The sequence below is a fragment of the Psammomys obesus genome, unplaced genomic scaffold, assembly GCF_907164565.1.
Source record: "Psammomys obesus unplaced genomic scaffold, mPsaObe1.curated_primary_1811, whole genome shotgun sequence".
NCBI lineage: Eukaryota > Metazoa > Chordata > Mammalia > Rodentia > Muridae > Psammomys > Psammomys obesus.
This window is the reverse complement of record NW_026590677.1, coordinates 8,768,653-8,783,355: the sequence shown is the minus strand read 5'-3', so window position 1 is coordinate 8,783,355 and position 14,703 is coordinate 8,768,653. Positions and strand designations below refer to the sequence as shown.

The 14,703-nt window shown below is 38.4% G+C and overlaps 1 protein-coding gene across 1 annotated transcript; it reads left to right on the top strand.

Annotated features, from left to right (window-relative positions):
- The first annotated feature begins 12,403 nt into the window (after positions 1-12,403).
- Positions 12,404-14,331, top strand: Tceal9 (transcription elongation factor A like 9). Its single transcript, XM_055608294.1, has 3 exons — positions 12,404-12,544; positions 13,022-13,087; positions 13,539-14,331. The coding sequence occupies exon 3, from the start codon at positions 13,587-13,589 to the stop codon at positions 13,896-13,898; it is 312 nt and encodes a 103-aa protein (XP_055464269.1). The 5' UTR covers positions 12,404-12,544; positions 13,022-13,087; positions 13,539-13,586; the 3' UTR covers positions 13,899-14,331.
- The last annotated feature ends 372 nt before the right edge of the window (positions 14,332-14,703 follow it).

Here is a 14,703-nt window from a genome sequence, read left to right as displayed (position 1 = left end):
GTGTGTGTGTGTGTGTGTGTGTGTGTGTGTGTGTGTGTGTGTGTGTGACAGAGAAAGACAGAAAGACAGACAGACAGCTGACAGAGAGAGACAGAGAGACAAACAGACAGAGAGGGAGAAGATAAACAAATAAATGAATATAAACAGTGGAACATCTCACAGATAAAGCCTCAGAGAAATTTACTAGCTCACTAAGTTCCCTGGCCCTCAAAGAGTTTAATGTGGTTCTCATACTTTCTTTGTTTTATATTTTGGGGACAAGGTCTCACTATGCATCATTGGTTGGCCTGTAGCCCTCTGTGTGGACCAATCTAGCCTTGAGTTCATGGAAACCTGCCTGTCTTTACCTCCTAAGTGCTGAGATTAAAGGCATATGCCACCATGCCTGGCAGCTGTCATACTTATTATAGAACTCCAGTTAGTTCACTGAAAAGTGAGTTGTTGCTAAAGTGAAAAATAACTCAGCCACATTGTCTATTTTTTTGCTCTACTCATATGGCTACTGTCTTATCTTGCACATGTGCTGCACATGACTCTGGTCTTTATGAGTCCATTAACAGGCAAATTGGTGAGTCTACATAACCTTGAACTTTTCCAACGTGGAATTAATAAAGGTCTTTTTATTATAAGGTACCCAGGATCAAGAATTTTGTTATAATAGTGGAAACTGGGCTAATGCCCAATGTTGTTTTTTATAATTTTTATTTTTTTATGTTAATCACAGATTATTTACTTTGTACCCCAGCTGTAGCTCATTCCCTCCCAATCCAACTCTCTGTCCCTCATCTCCTCCCTGCCCCTTTCCAAGTCCACTGATAGGGGTGATCCTCCTCCCCTTCCATCTGACCCTAGCTTATCAGGTATGTTCAGGACTGGCTGCAGCGTCCTCCTCTGTGGCCTAGTAAGGCTGCTCCAACGTTGTTAGGAAACATAAAATACTTTAATATTTTCTTCTTAGACTGATTTTTTTCACTACTATGTAGAGACCAAATCCACAGCCTCAGGTACTTTACCACTGAGCTCTAACCTCTGCTGTTGTGTTGGCCATGGTAACATTATAAAATATACATCTTAAACTTTAATGTTATGTGTTTTTTATGTCTTAACATTCACCTTATTGGTTTTATTTGTAGTTACACCAGTTATACTTTGGATATTACAGGAAAGCATTTTTTCTAACATCTGCCTTTCTATCCTTCTCAGTCCTTATTTTAAAGTGCTATGCTTGTAAGCAACATGTGACTTACTATTTTATCTCATCTTATTTAGATTATCCAGCAAACTTAAATTTACTCTGCTGCTAATATCTGTGCTGTGCCTCTCAATTGATCCCCATGTGCTCTATTTCTATGGATTAATTAAAACTACAGTGTTTAAGAGAGAATTTATGGATCTTCAAAACTTGTGTGCCCAAAGTTTGTTTGTGTGTATATCTATTGATGTGAGTGTGGATTCTCTAAGGAGAAAGTCTATCACCAAGTCTTAGTTTCTAAATGGGACTCATATTTTCTTTTTAAAGAAAATTTGTCACAGAGCCAGAAAAAAGAATAGCCATGCTATCAGTGTCCAGAATCATTTATATAAGTATAGCAAGTGCCCTGTTTTCAGTCTCCATGTTGTCCTTGGCTGATCTTGTTAATTTCTACAGTTGTTACAGTCTTGGGAATGAAGATATTCAATTCCACATATATAACCCAGAAATCAAAACCCTATGATTTTCTACATAGTTGTCTAGTGTAACTGTCTTCCACAATATTTCCTAGGCACCTTAGCCTTACCACATGAATAAGTAGTGATCAAGAGTAAGCCACCTGTTTCTCTAAACCACAGATCCTTCACAATTATGTTCAAATTGTAGTACTGGATAAGGTCACAAGGTGGCCCTTTACTCTACATTAAGTTTTTACAATAGACAACCAAATTTTGATAAGAAAAAAAAATCCATTTTTTACAAGTTGAAGAATATTATTTATTAAATATTACACATTAATTCCTGAAAAGGTCTATGCATAAAATCACCAAAGGATTCTGCCTGGACATTTCCTTTTTTTTTTTTTTTTTTTTCATTTTTAGCCAGCACAATCAATATCTATCTTCCCTTTTCATTGCTAGAAGGTATCCTTTTCTTTTTAAATATTTATTTATTCATTATGTATACATTCTTCTGCCTGCATGTACACCTGCACCAGATCTCATTATAGATGGTTGTGAGCCACCATGTGGTTGCTGGAAATTGAACTCAGGACCTTTGGAAGAGTCAGTGCTCCTAACCTCTGAGCCATCTCTCCAGCCCCGAAGGTATCCTTTTTTTATGGAGTACCTTTTTGTTCTGTATTCTGACTTCTGATTTTTAAGTTTCTGCTTTCTCTTACAATCATCTTTTCCATAACTTAGACTGACTTTGATGAACTCTCCAGTCTTCAGTATCAGGAATTTTGCTTTTGTTTTCCAGTTCTGCATAGGTATTTCCTGCATGACTGTTGATTGTAAACTTGGTTGGATTAAGAGATACTGGGTCATGAGTAAAGCTCACCTTTGGATGTGTCTAGGAGAGCATTTTCATAGAGGATTACCTGCCCTGAATGTAAGCAGTACCATTGCATATGCTGGAAATTCAGATGGAATAGAAACAAAGGAAAAAATCACCCGACTACTGGCATTTCCCTTTTTGTGATTCTTGTTAGATACTAGAAACAAACCATTAATACTACCCCACTAAAATAGACTGGTCTCAAAACCCTTCCCCCTTAAGTTGTTTTTTGTAAAATAGCTGGGCCCAACACCATGAAAAGTAATTAATACAGAAAATTGATATTGAGAAGTTAGGGTTTTTGCTATGACTCCTTGACCGTGTTTTGTAGGGTGGTAGAGAGCATATGCAGAAGTTTAGAACCATGAGCTACAGAAGCCCTAGCATGGCACAAGAAGAACTTAATGGGTTCCTTTGTTAGGTTAGAAGCGCTGAATGACAATAGGAAGGTGAATAATAAAGCCAGCACTCACAAGCTTTTCACAAGCTTTTATGGGAGAATAAGAACACTGTTGGAGGCCAGACTGGAGATGATTTATGCTTTCTTTTGGCAAAGAATTGGACTACATCCTGCCAGTTTCCTGAGCATCTGAGCGAGGCTGAATTTTAAAATACTGTACTGATTTGTTTGGTGGAGGAAATTTCAAGGCAACATAACATACAGATTGTGTTATAGATATTGCTCTCTGAATTTAAGCAGACTTAGAGTGTGAAGAAACAAAGTGGAGTAGAAGAACAAAAAATACTCAGTTTGATGGGGAAAGGAGTGTGAACCTGGTCAAAATTGAAGACAGGGCAAGTGCAGCTGAAGTGTCAGTGATTATCAAAGAGATTGCCATGAGTGAATAGAAACTTCAATGCTTATATCAGGACAAGAAGAACTTGAAGCCAAGATTTCACTAATTTAGCTATCCAAGTTGTAATAGAAACTTCAATGCTTATGCCAGGACAATAAAAACTTGAAGCCAAGATTTCACTCATTTAGGTATCCAAGTTGTAAGGAGGCTGAAGATAGTACTTGAACAAAGACACATCCCCATGCTTTCCTAGGTTCAGTCTCAAAGGTATACAGAGACCACTGTAGCTGTCGTACAAGGGGCTAGTTGACATCTCAAGCAGACAGTAGAACTTTGAACCATTCATTTAATGTTGGTTTTTTGAGCACACAAGATGAGAGAGTTACAAGGTGACAGAGGCTTGCACCAAGGTTTTAGGGATGTGCTGAAGCCAGACAATGTATAAGAGGATCTGATTCCCTGAATGGTGCTCTTGAGAGGTCTATGTGTGAAACTGTGAGTAAAGCCTAAGTTGAAGTGGAAACTCCAAGATATTCATGCCAGAAATGTGAGGTGTTTGATGAGGAAAGCTACAAGAACCAAGTGGAGCTACCACATGAGAGAGGCCACATGTTCTAAAAGCAACAGAGCTAGGGGCAAGAGGGGGCAGGGTTATTGAAGCCATTTGGTTTCCAGATGATGCCATTAAGTCCTTTATGCACATTATGAGCTATCTCCATTTTTTCCTCTCTCTAAGCTATTTGAAAATTCCATAACTTGATTGTTGAGGGTAATATAAATGATTTTTGTCCAAAGAAATAAAAACTGAATTCTATAGAAAAAATAAAATAAAGAGCCAAGAACAGTGGCACTCACCTTTAATCCCAGCACTTGGGGAGGCAAAGGCTAGTGGATCCCTGTAAATTAGAGGCTAGCCTCCTATACAAAGTGAGTCCAGGATAGCCGAGGCTACACAGAAAAACCCCATCTCAAAAAATAAATTCTCACATAACATGAAGGATTGCATTTGGTGATTACCCTGCTGTGTAATCACCTTGCTTTAGTCTGCCCTTAGTCTTTCTAGTAGGAATAAAATCATTGCTCTGTGACTTGGTACATTACAAGTAGATAACCTGATTGCTTTTTTAAAAAACTTTATAGAAGCTCCTAATTAAGATATTTTGCATTTTTTTCATACAATATTATCAGACCATGTTAAAATATAATGTATACACATATTCATGGATATATGTGAAATTTTGCTGTGTTTTCATTACTATTCCTTAAAATATCTTCTGTATCGAGCTTGAAATATCATGTTCCAAAAACTTTTGTATTTGTTTGTGAGAGATCAAAGAATTAAAAATTAGGTTTTTGGGGGTGTTGGTTTAAAGTTTAAAGCACAAGCCTGAACAAACAGGTGGAGATATGTCCAGCCACCTGGGGAGAGGAACCCGGCTTACCATATTCTTTTCCTGTCCATTAGAGATATCATCTCCTAGCAACCCACCCAGATGGCCAGGCCCAAACCGTTTATAGACTTGGCTACTAAAGTAAACCAATCATATCAAAAGTCAATTTCCCTTACTCAATCATGTAACGCCAAGGCATGTAATCCACCACTTGTGTTTTCTTTTTCCCTTTAAAAACCTGTTCTCCCTGCTCAGATGTAGCCCATGGCAGCTTAACATCCAAGTGAGATCCCTAGTAAGGGGAACATGGACTGTCTTTGACATGAACTCAGTGGTGGGCTCTTTGACCACCTTCCCACTGAGAGGGGATCAGCCTTGCCAGGCTGCAGAGGAGGACAATGAAGCCAGCCCTGATGAGACAAGATAAGCTAGGGTCAGATGAAAGGGAAGAGGACTGCCCCTATCAGTGGACTTGGAGAGAAACATGGGAAGAGATAAGGGAATGAAAGAGGGTAGGGTTGGGAGGGATTGAGGAAGGGGGCTACAGCTGGGATACAAAGTAAATAAACTGTAATTAATATAAAAATAAAAATTTAATTGAAAAAAAAAAAAAAAACTTGTTCCCCTAGACTGTCCTGCTGCAGTCCTCTTCTGCTTCCACAGGATGATTTGCAACCAGGGCTTGAGCTTATATTAAATAAACACTCATGTGTTTTTAAAAAAATATTTTGCATTTGAGAATACATGCTTTTAAAACGTTATTAATACCTGTAAGTTAAACTTACATTATCTGAAACAAAGCAACAATGAAGTTTCACACTAACTTATTTAATTTTTGCTTTTAAATATAAAAGTCATCTTTCTTTTCAATTAAGTAAATCTTATCTGCTGACAAAGAACGATTTGTTGAGCTAGAGAGTGGCTCAGCACATAAGATCATTTGCTGTAGTTCCAGAGGACTTATGCTGTGCTCCCAGATGACCTGAGTTCAGTTCCCAGTACCCACATTTGGCAGTTCACAACCACCTGTTACTCTAGCTCCAGGGAATACAACACATATTAATGGCCTCACAGGCTCCCACACATACATGGTGTAGACTTACATAGACATACATAAATAGAAATAAAGATAAATCTGACAGAAGAGAAAGATTTATTGTTTAATTCAAAGGTAATATTCAAGAAAAGGCTGGCAACATTAAAACATTGAAACAATTAGCTCAATAGTTTTGCATCAACAAAAGAGAAAGAAACTGAAAGCTAGATTGCAAAGTATTAATGTGAGAAAAAAAACTTCAGCCTTCAACATACAAAGCAAAGTTTCTCATGGTAGTGATCATGAATATTCCAATATTCCAACTGTGACCTGGGCTTTTTTCTTAACTAGCATATCAATACTTTTGATAGGACTATTTTCTCCCATCTAAAATTCTGGGGAAATCCTAATATTTTCTTCTGTTCTCTCTCTCTCTCTCTCTCTCTCTCTCTCTCTCTCTCTATCTCATATGTTTCAGAAATTTACTCCTCTCCTTTTAACCAACTCTCTTCCTCTTGTTTCCTGGAGGATATATCTCCTACTTATTCTATTTTGTACCCATTACTACTGAAAGATTGCCTTAGTTTGCATCCTGTCACTGTGATAAAACACTGAGAATGTAGGAGGAAAACATATGTTTCATCTTAAAGATCTCAGGTCACATTCCATCACTGGGAGAAGTCAAGACAGGACCTCAAGGCAGGGGACTTCAGGCAAGAATTAAAGCAGAGACTACAGAGAAACACTGCTTACTGGCTTGCTCCCCATAGATTTTTTCAGTTTCCTTTTTATACAACTCAGGACCATTTGTCAGCTGGTCTCTCACACATCACTCATTAATCAAGAAAATGTCTTTAGGAAAGTGTGTGTTTTCCGAGCCATTTTCTCAATCCTGTTGCTCCCTTGCTGTCAAAATCAGTACCACATAGGAGACTCTTTTCCATCCCTAAACTTCAGCTACCAGCTTGAGATGTAGGCTTACCTATACAGAAGCACATTCTGTGTGCTGACCCTGAAGAAATACTTCCCAGATTTTGCCTTAATGATGCTGCTCATTTCTTTTTAATTTTTTAAAATTTATTTATTTATTTATTTATTTATTCACTTTACATCCCAATTGTAACCCCCTCCCTCCTCTCTTTCCACTCCAACCCTCCTTCCATCTTCTCCCTATCCCCCTTCCCCTATGCCTCAGAAAAGGGGAACCCACCCTACTAACCCATTCCAGCACATCAAGTGGCATCAGGACTAAGCACATCCTCTGGACAATGCTGCTCTTTTCTTTTCTTTTCTTTTCTTTTCTTTTCTTTTCTTTTCTTTTCTTTTCTTTCCTTTCCTTTTCTTTCCTTCCTTCTTTCTTTCTGTTTTTTTTTTTTTTTTTTTTTTTGAGACAAGATTTCTCTGTATAGCCTTGATTATCCTGGACTTGCTTTGTAAACCAGGCTAAACTCAAACTCACAGAGATCTGCCTGCCTCTGCCTCCCAGAGTGGTAGGATTAAAGGAGTGCACCTGGGTTGCTACTCTTTTGTTAATCAGATGATTTTCAAGCCTCAACTAACAAGCAGTGATTTTTTTCCAATAAAGCCAACTTCAGTAATTTAGGTCTCTTGTTAATTACAGTGGATTTTTTTTAGGCCCAGCTGACCAGAAATCACATAATCTTGACTCAAAATATCACATAAATGGCTCTGATAAAGTTATTGCTTCACATGCCAGGTCTCCATCATCTGTACTGTTCTAGACATTAACTTCCAAGTTCTCACAACAGCTCATTGAGCTCTGAACACTTAATAGCTTTCCAAACCAAAATCCTTTACAATGCTCCCCAAAACAACATGGTCATTTCTGTCAAAACAATACCCTACAAATCTGGTATCAATTTGTATCTTAGTTGCTTTCTATTGCTATCAGAAAACACTAACAAAAACAACTTGGAAAGGAAGGCTTTGTTTTATCTTATACCACTCAGATCATACTCCATCACTGAGGCACAAACTCAAGGCAGGAACCTGAAAACATGGACTAAAGCAGATACATAGAGGAGTGCTTCTTGCTGGCTTGCTCCTCATGTCTTACTCAGTTTGCTTTCTTATACAGTCCAAGACCACCTACCCAGGAGTGGCACCACCAACCCTCTTATATCAACCATTAATCAGAAAAATTCCCCCAGAGACTTGTTTATAGCCCATTGTTTTCTTCCAGAGAGTACTCATATAGGTGTTTTCTAGGAGCCTCTCCCTTTTCCAAATCCTATCATCTTTCTCCAAGCTGTTGCAGATATCAAAATGTGGGACTTGGATGTCAGCCTTGGAAATTCATAAGAAATAGTTACAGCTGGGAAGCGGTGGCACATGCCTGTATTCCCAGCACTTGAGGGGCAGAGGCAGGAGGATCCTTGTGAGTTTGAGGCTAGCCTGGTCTACAGGTAGTGTTCTAGGCCTGCCAGGGCTACACCAGTGAAACCCTGTTTCTGAAAACAAACAAACAAAAACCAACCATAACTCAACAACAACAAAAAACTATAACTACAGTTCTATGTGAAGATTTGGTGGATTGGGTTGATAGGAACACAAACTCCTACAGGCAACTTGAATATTAAAGAAGAGTTGCCTAAATCGTCACTATTTTAACATGATGGAATACAATATTTAACAGCACAGAAGTATTTACATTGTTATACTAACTAGAAAATGTGCATAAAACATAAAAGGAAATATGCACACATAAATACTTTGAAAAAATTGCTAGACCTAAGAATCTGGAAAGTTTTATTTCTATGTGCATTGCCAAAAAAAAAAATGAAATGACACAATGTAAACATTTTTTACACTTGTGCAGACAATCCATGTCAATGAACTATAACATTCACAGTAGGACTTATTATGAATATGAGTATCAGAAAGTCCCACCCCATTCACAAGCAGTGAAGCAGGAAGATATCCTTTCCCTTCTTCAGCACCTTAGATCTTGAATATATGCTTCTTGGTTTTTTTTTTCTCTCTCTCTTTTTTTCAAGACAAAGTTTTACTATGTAACCCTGTTAGCCTGAAACTTACTATATATGTAGATTATTGTGGAGATGAAATTATGGTGGTTGAAAGCCATTGGACTTGGGTACTGGCAACTAAACTGGCATCCTCTGCAAAAGCAGGATGTTCTCTTAATTTCTGATCATTTCTCCAACCCCAACAAGGTCTAGTCTTTTGTGAGTATTCACTTCCTGGTTTACAGGTAGCCATCTTACTGTATCATCACAGGGCAGGGAGAAGAGTAAGAAAGCAAGCTCTCTCACACCCTCCATTCTCCCCCTTTTGCTTCTCTACTTGTTCTTGAATCATTTTTCTGCCTCTTTTAAGAGGGGTAATAATATCATTCACTGGAGCCTGACCATCTTGATCTAATTTCCTACTATGGGTTTATGTTTAGACACCATTATACTTGGGATTATGCTCCAAAATACAACTTTAGGGGGCCTATTAATTATCTTCTTATAAAAATCATCCAGGAGAATCTGGAAATTAGAAAAAAATATACACATGTATGTGCACATGCTTGTGGTCATGTCTGCTCTATAGTTGGACAAATGTTTTTCCATCTGCTCCTTCATGGCTAATTTTCACCTGGTGCTTCCCACTGTTTATTCATGTTCAAGCCAAATAATCAATGCCTGGAGTTCAGGTCTACAAATTTTATTGTTATAAATCATTGCAACTACCATAATATATTTTCTCAAGATGAATGCCTAGGAATGGGTTTACATTCTCAAAGGAGATAAATATTTTATGTTCTTACTGTCTAGAAAGATAAAAGTATTTAGAGTTTGTGATCTGTAAAGTAATTAGAAATTCTTGTTACAGTACAGAGTATGTCGTAGTGTGCTTGGATTGAACATACCTTCAGCCACATCCACTATCAATAGGCCTACATAAAAAGGAACAAATGAACAGCAAGGAACCATAATATGGGGTAGGATAACAGATAGTAGGGCACAACACCTGGGTTCAAGTGGACTAGTTTCCTTTCTTTCTTTCCATCTATATCCTCCCCACCCTCTGAAACTCAAGTTAAACTCTTTTGACCCAATATGCTCTTCTCTTTTAGCCTTTCTCTAAACGACATTATGTGAAGAAGGCTCTGTGTTTATAGCGGTACCATTTATGTTAACCCTAGCTCTCAGGCTAGGAGTGAAGATACCCGGTGTGTAGCTATGTGCCACTCTTAGGAAGACAGATTTGGGTGATTAACCTTGATTATCAAGCTGACAGAGATTAGAGTCACCCAGGAGACAAACTTCAGGCTATACCTAGTAGGTTGTTTCTAGATATATTTAACTGAGAGAAAAGACCCATGGCAGCCTTCCATGGGCTAGGATCAAAACTAAAAAGGCAAGCACAGCATCTGTAATTTGAGCAGCTGTTTCATGCATACCTTCCCTCCCATTATGCACTGTACTTTTGGACTATGGGTCAATATAAATCCTTCCTTTCTTAAGTTTGTTTGTCATGTGTTTTGCCACAAGAAGAAAAGTAACTAATATGGGAGATGAGCTCATTATAAGTAGTACACCTTACTGAGGATCTTTTAACGAGCTCTAAGTTTGTTACAAAGGCTGTATTAGTTTGAATTCTCTTACTATAATGAAATATGTGAGGCCAAACACTTAACCAAGAAAAGTGGTTTATTTAGCATTTAATTTCTGAGACCTAAGGGCATGACACTTCTATGGTAAAAGCTTACTGACTGCATCATAGCATGATAGATGACAACACAGCAGGTATGTTTGTGAGAAAAAGAGGAAGCCAGAGAATAGTGTGTGTGGGATCATCTTTGCCTTTTCAAAACAGCCATCTTGTGAAAAATAAATGGGAGCTCCTTGAGAATTGCGTCACTTCCTATCAAAGACAATACCCTTCAATGACCTAATGGCCTCCAACTGGACTGTACCTTTTAAAGGTTCCATCACCTCCCATGTTACCACAATGTGGACCAAGTTCCCAACATACAAACTTCAAGGTGTTATCAAATTCAAGACATTACTTGTGGCTTGAAAAAGATGATGATTCGCAAATGTGTTTTTGAGGCAAAGAAACAGTTTCACTTGGAATGCTAACAAAGCAAAGAATGAGAATCTATTGCCAACAAAGATTATTTTAGTGGATTCAGGAATGCAAAGCAGTTTTTTACAGGAGAAAAGGAAAAAAGGCAATGGAGATAGCAAAGAACTGTCAATTGGAGGTTTCTAGGTTCCAATGGTAAAGAACTGGATATTTTTCTAGTTACTCTTTAGGTCAAACAAACTTTATATTGTTGTTCTGAACAAACCATGTCTTAAATACATGTAAAATTGAACAGAAATCTGACTCAAAGTTTAAGGTATCAAAAGAAAACACACAACAACCAGGCAGCAATGCCAAGTTTTGTTTTGTTTTTTTTTTCTTAGATACTTTAGACACTCACTGGGTATGTGTAACCAAGGGAAGGGCCAGTACTTTCACCTAAAGAGACTTTTAAGTCCCTAACCCAAGAATTTTCATAAAATTAGCAACTTGACTTTCAAAGTCAAGTAAAAGGTAAAGGGGAACATAATTAATCCATATCCAAACCGTAGCTCCATTCTCACTGCAGTGTTCTTTCCAGCAGACTCAAGCTATTGAGTATTTAGTTATCTATGTCTCAAATGTACTTGCTTTCCAGAGGATGGATATATATATATATACATATATATATATATGTATATATATACATATATATATGTATATATTGTAAATATATAATATATAAGTAAATATTGAAGGTTTTCTATGAGCTATTGAAGGTTTTCTATGAGCTAAGTAGTTTGGAGCAATAAAAACACACAGTGTTAAGAATTTCTAGCAATTCAAGATGTGTACAGTATTACCTTCTTTAAGATGAGGAGCCTGTCTGCTAACAAAATGCACTGGCAATTGATCAAACAGTGATTCTCCAACCAGTACAACTTTTTTGGCAATACCACCACCAAGACTATAGAGTCAAACATTATTTTTCTTCATTTTACATCATTCACCCAAATAATATCACAATATAATAATAATTTAAATGGCATATACGTTTAAAGCATCTACTATATACCAAGCACTAGTTTAAGTAATATACATGTATGAATTCATGCATATATCTTCACTTCTAACTGTAAAACATTACTTCTGAAAAGACCACAGAAGTATTAAGAATAAAGTTTAAATTGCCTTCAAGAAACCCCACTCCGATTCCAAGATTCCCCTTCCTTCCCTTGATTTCTGCTCTACCCACCTGGGTCCACAACAACAAAGGAGTACATTTCAGATGAGAAGGGAGGAGCTAAGAAAAGATAGGTTCCAGAGTTAGTGATACTGGCAGTTGGGAGTAGGAGACAGGAAGGGCCTATAATTAAAAGAAGCAGAAAAGATCCGTAGCTTCAGAAAATAAGGTGCTCCTCTTTAGTAATCAGAAAACTGCAAAAACAAACAAACAAAAAACACCCGCACTTTTTTTTTTCCTCCAGAAAAGACTGACAACGCCAAATGTATTTGGGAACAGGGTGGATGACAGAGCAGAGGGCGGGCCCACATCTGCCGCGCTTTTGTGGGAGTGGAGATTGGGGCTCGGAGCTCAGTGGTGACGTAGATCTCATGTGACCAGGAGTCGACGTGTGCAGAAATCCTGCTAGTCTGGTCCTTGTTTCCATCTGAGTACTAGCTCTCTTCAGCCTTGCAGTCGGCGGTGTGAGAGGCCAGCGGAAGAAGGAGACAGCTTGCCTGAATTCTGCAGGTTAGTGTCAGAAGCGATATTGCCTGGGGTTTTGTAGTGTAGGGTGGCCTAGGGAAGAGACTTGAGTCCCCGTTAAGTCTGCCCTTCCAACCCTTACCTTCAATTCTGTGGGAAAGGACACTTGTGAAAGGAACTAGGGAAACCCAAAAGAAAACAAGGGGGCATATGATGATTCAGAAATAATCATAATCTGAGTTTTTGGACCTCTTTTCTGACACCCCTTCCCAAACATCGTCTCAGATATACAAATAGTTGGGAGATAATATCTCTTTCTTACCCCTGTCTGATGAGAAAGACAGGCTAAGTTGTGGGGTGGAAAGGGGGAGTCCTGCGGGAAACAAAGGGTGGGAAACTTCCAGAAGCAAGACCTTAAATACAGGAAGCTCCATGAGCTTGTTCTGTGGTGCTGCTGTGCTGAGCACCGAGGGCTCGCTCGCCCCACCCCCAACATCTTCTCCCTTCTCCGTTTGCCTGCAGGTTTGTTCTTTGTACTGCTCCAAGCTAAAATAAGTAGGAAAAAGAAGCCGACCAGATCGGTACCTGGTAAGTGAGGGGAACTTTACAAAAGACTCCCAGGGTTTAGGTTACTAAAGGCCTGCTGAGGCCAAAGTCCATACTCCCCTCTACCTTTTCCCTCAGGCAGCCTGTCCCCTTTCTGAGGGCCCAGTGTTAGGAGAAAGATTTGTGGAGGCCTGGGGCCAGAGGCGGGAAGGAAGGCCTTGGTAAATGCTTTAAGGAGGGACTAGAGAGAGGAGGGAGTGGAAAATGGAGGTAAGAGGGGTGGGGACAGGAAAAACCTTGATTACAGACTGGGTTTCTCAGGTGGAAGGTATTTGGTGAAGACAGACCAAAAGAGGGTGGGGAGGGCGAGAAGGGTAGTGGGGGAAGAAAAGAGAGGAGGATAGGGTGGGAGCAAATGGTGAGGAGACCTTTGTGCACACCACCTGCACACTTAACAAAATCGTTCACTTACTGCCTTCTACTTGCTTCCTAGAAATAATTGCATTCACGAATAGGCAGGAAGAAGAAAAGCATACACAAGATGAAACCCTGCCAAAAAATGGAAGGAAACTCAGAAAATGAAGAGCCAAAGCCCGAGGAAGAGCCAAAGCCTGAGGAAAAGCCAGAAGAGGGGGAAGAACCAGAAGAGGAGGAAAAATCAGAAGAAACTTTTAGGGAGAGGCTGATTCAGTCGCTTCAGGATTTTAAAGAGGATATACACAACAGGCATTTGAGTAGTGAAGATATGTTTAGAGACGTGGATGAAGTAGATGAGATAAGGAAAGTGAGAAACAAACTTATAGTGATGCGTTGGAAAGCTAATCGAAGCCATCCTTACCCCTATTTAATGTAGTTTGCCTTGGTTTCTATTTTACCTGATATTACCATTGCAATACAGCTTTCTTTTTACTATCGTTTTCCTGATATGCCTTTGCCCATCTTCCTACTTTGAATCTGTTGCAGTTAGTGGTTTTAGGTGTATCTCTTCTTGTCTGTATCTTACTGTTGATTATATTTGAACCAATCTATACATCTCTAGCTTTTAATAAAAGAGCTTTACTGATTTGTAGAAAAAAAAAAGATGAGATTCTGATGGGATACAAAATGAGAAAGGTTACAAAATAATATGAGAATATCGTATTTTGAAAGACAAGAGTACCTTTGTATGTTACATATATGCACATATAAACTTGTGAAAGATGATTTTTCTTCTGCTTATTTGTATTTGCCATATTCCTAAAATGAACACGCATTATTCTTGCTAAAAATAATAAAGGTTTTATAACTAAAAATAAGCAACTTATCAATTTGTTTCTAAAACTAAGGCACTTTTTATTCATTGACAATATTAGAAGCACTGAGTTAAAAATATTACAATTTATATCGATTCTTATCTGCAGTAATAAACATAATAATCTTGTAGGAATTTTGTGGTGGTCAAATAAGGCATGAGAGCTGTTTTATCCCCATTACTAGAGATTTGTTTCTGCTTTCTGGAAGCATAGAGAAAGTAATACTCATAACTGTGCCTGAGAACAAACTCAAGCAACTGTTAAGTGAGTGGTACATAGTCCTTTATGCCTGTCTAGACTCCCATCTAATTGCCTTTGAAAATAACATGGCCCCTCTCCTACATTATGCAAATTTCTTCTGTTTTG

What these genes read in the sequence shown, in the direction of transcription:
- Tceal9 (XM_055608294.1), top strand. Translation starts at nt 13,587, where the DNA reads ATGAAACCCTGCCAAAAAATGGAAGGAAACTCAGAAAATGAAGAGCCA.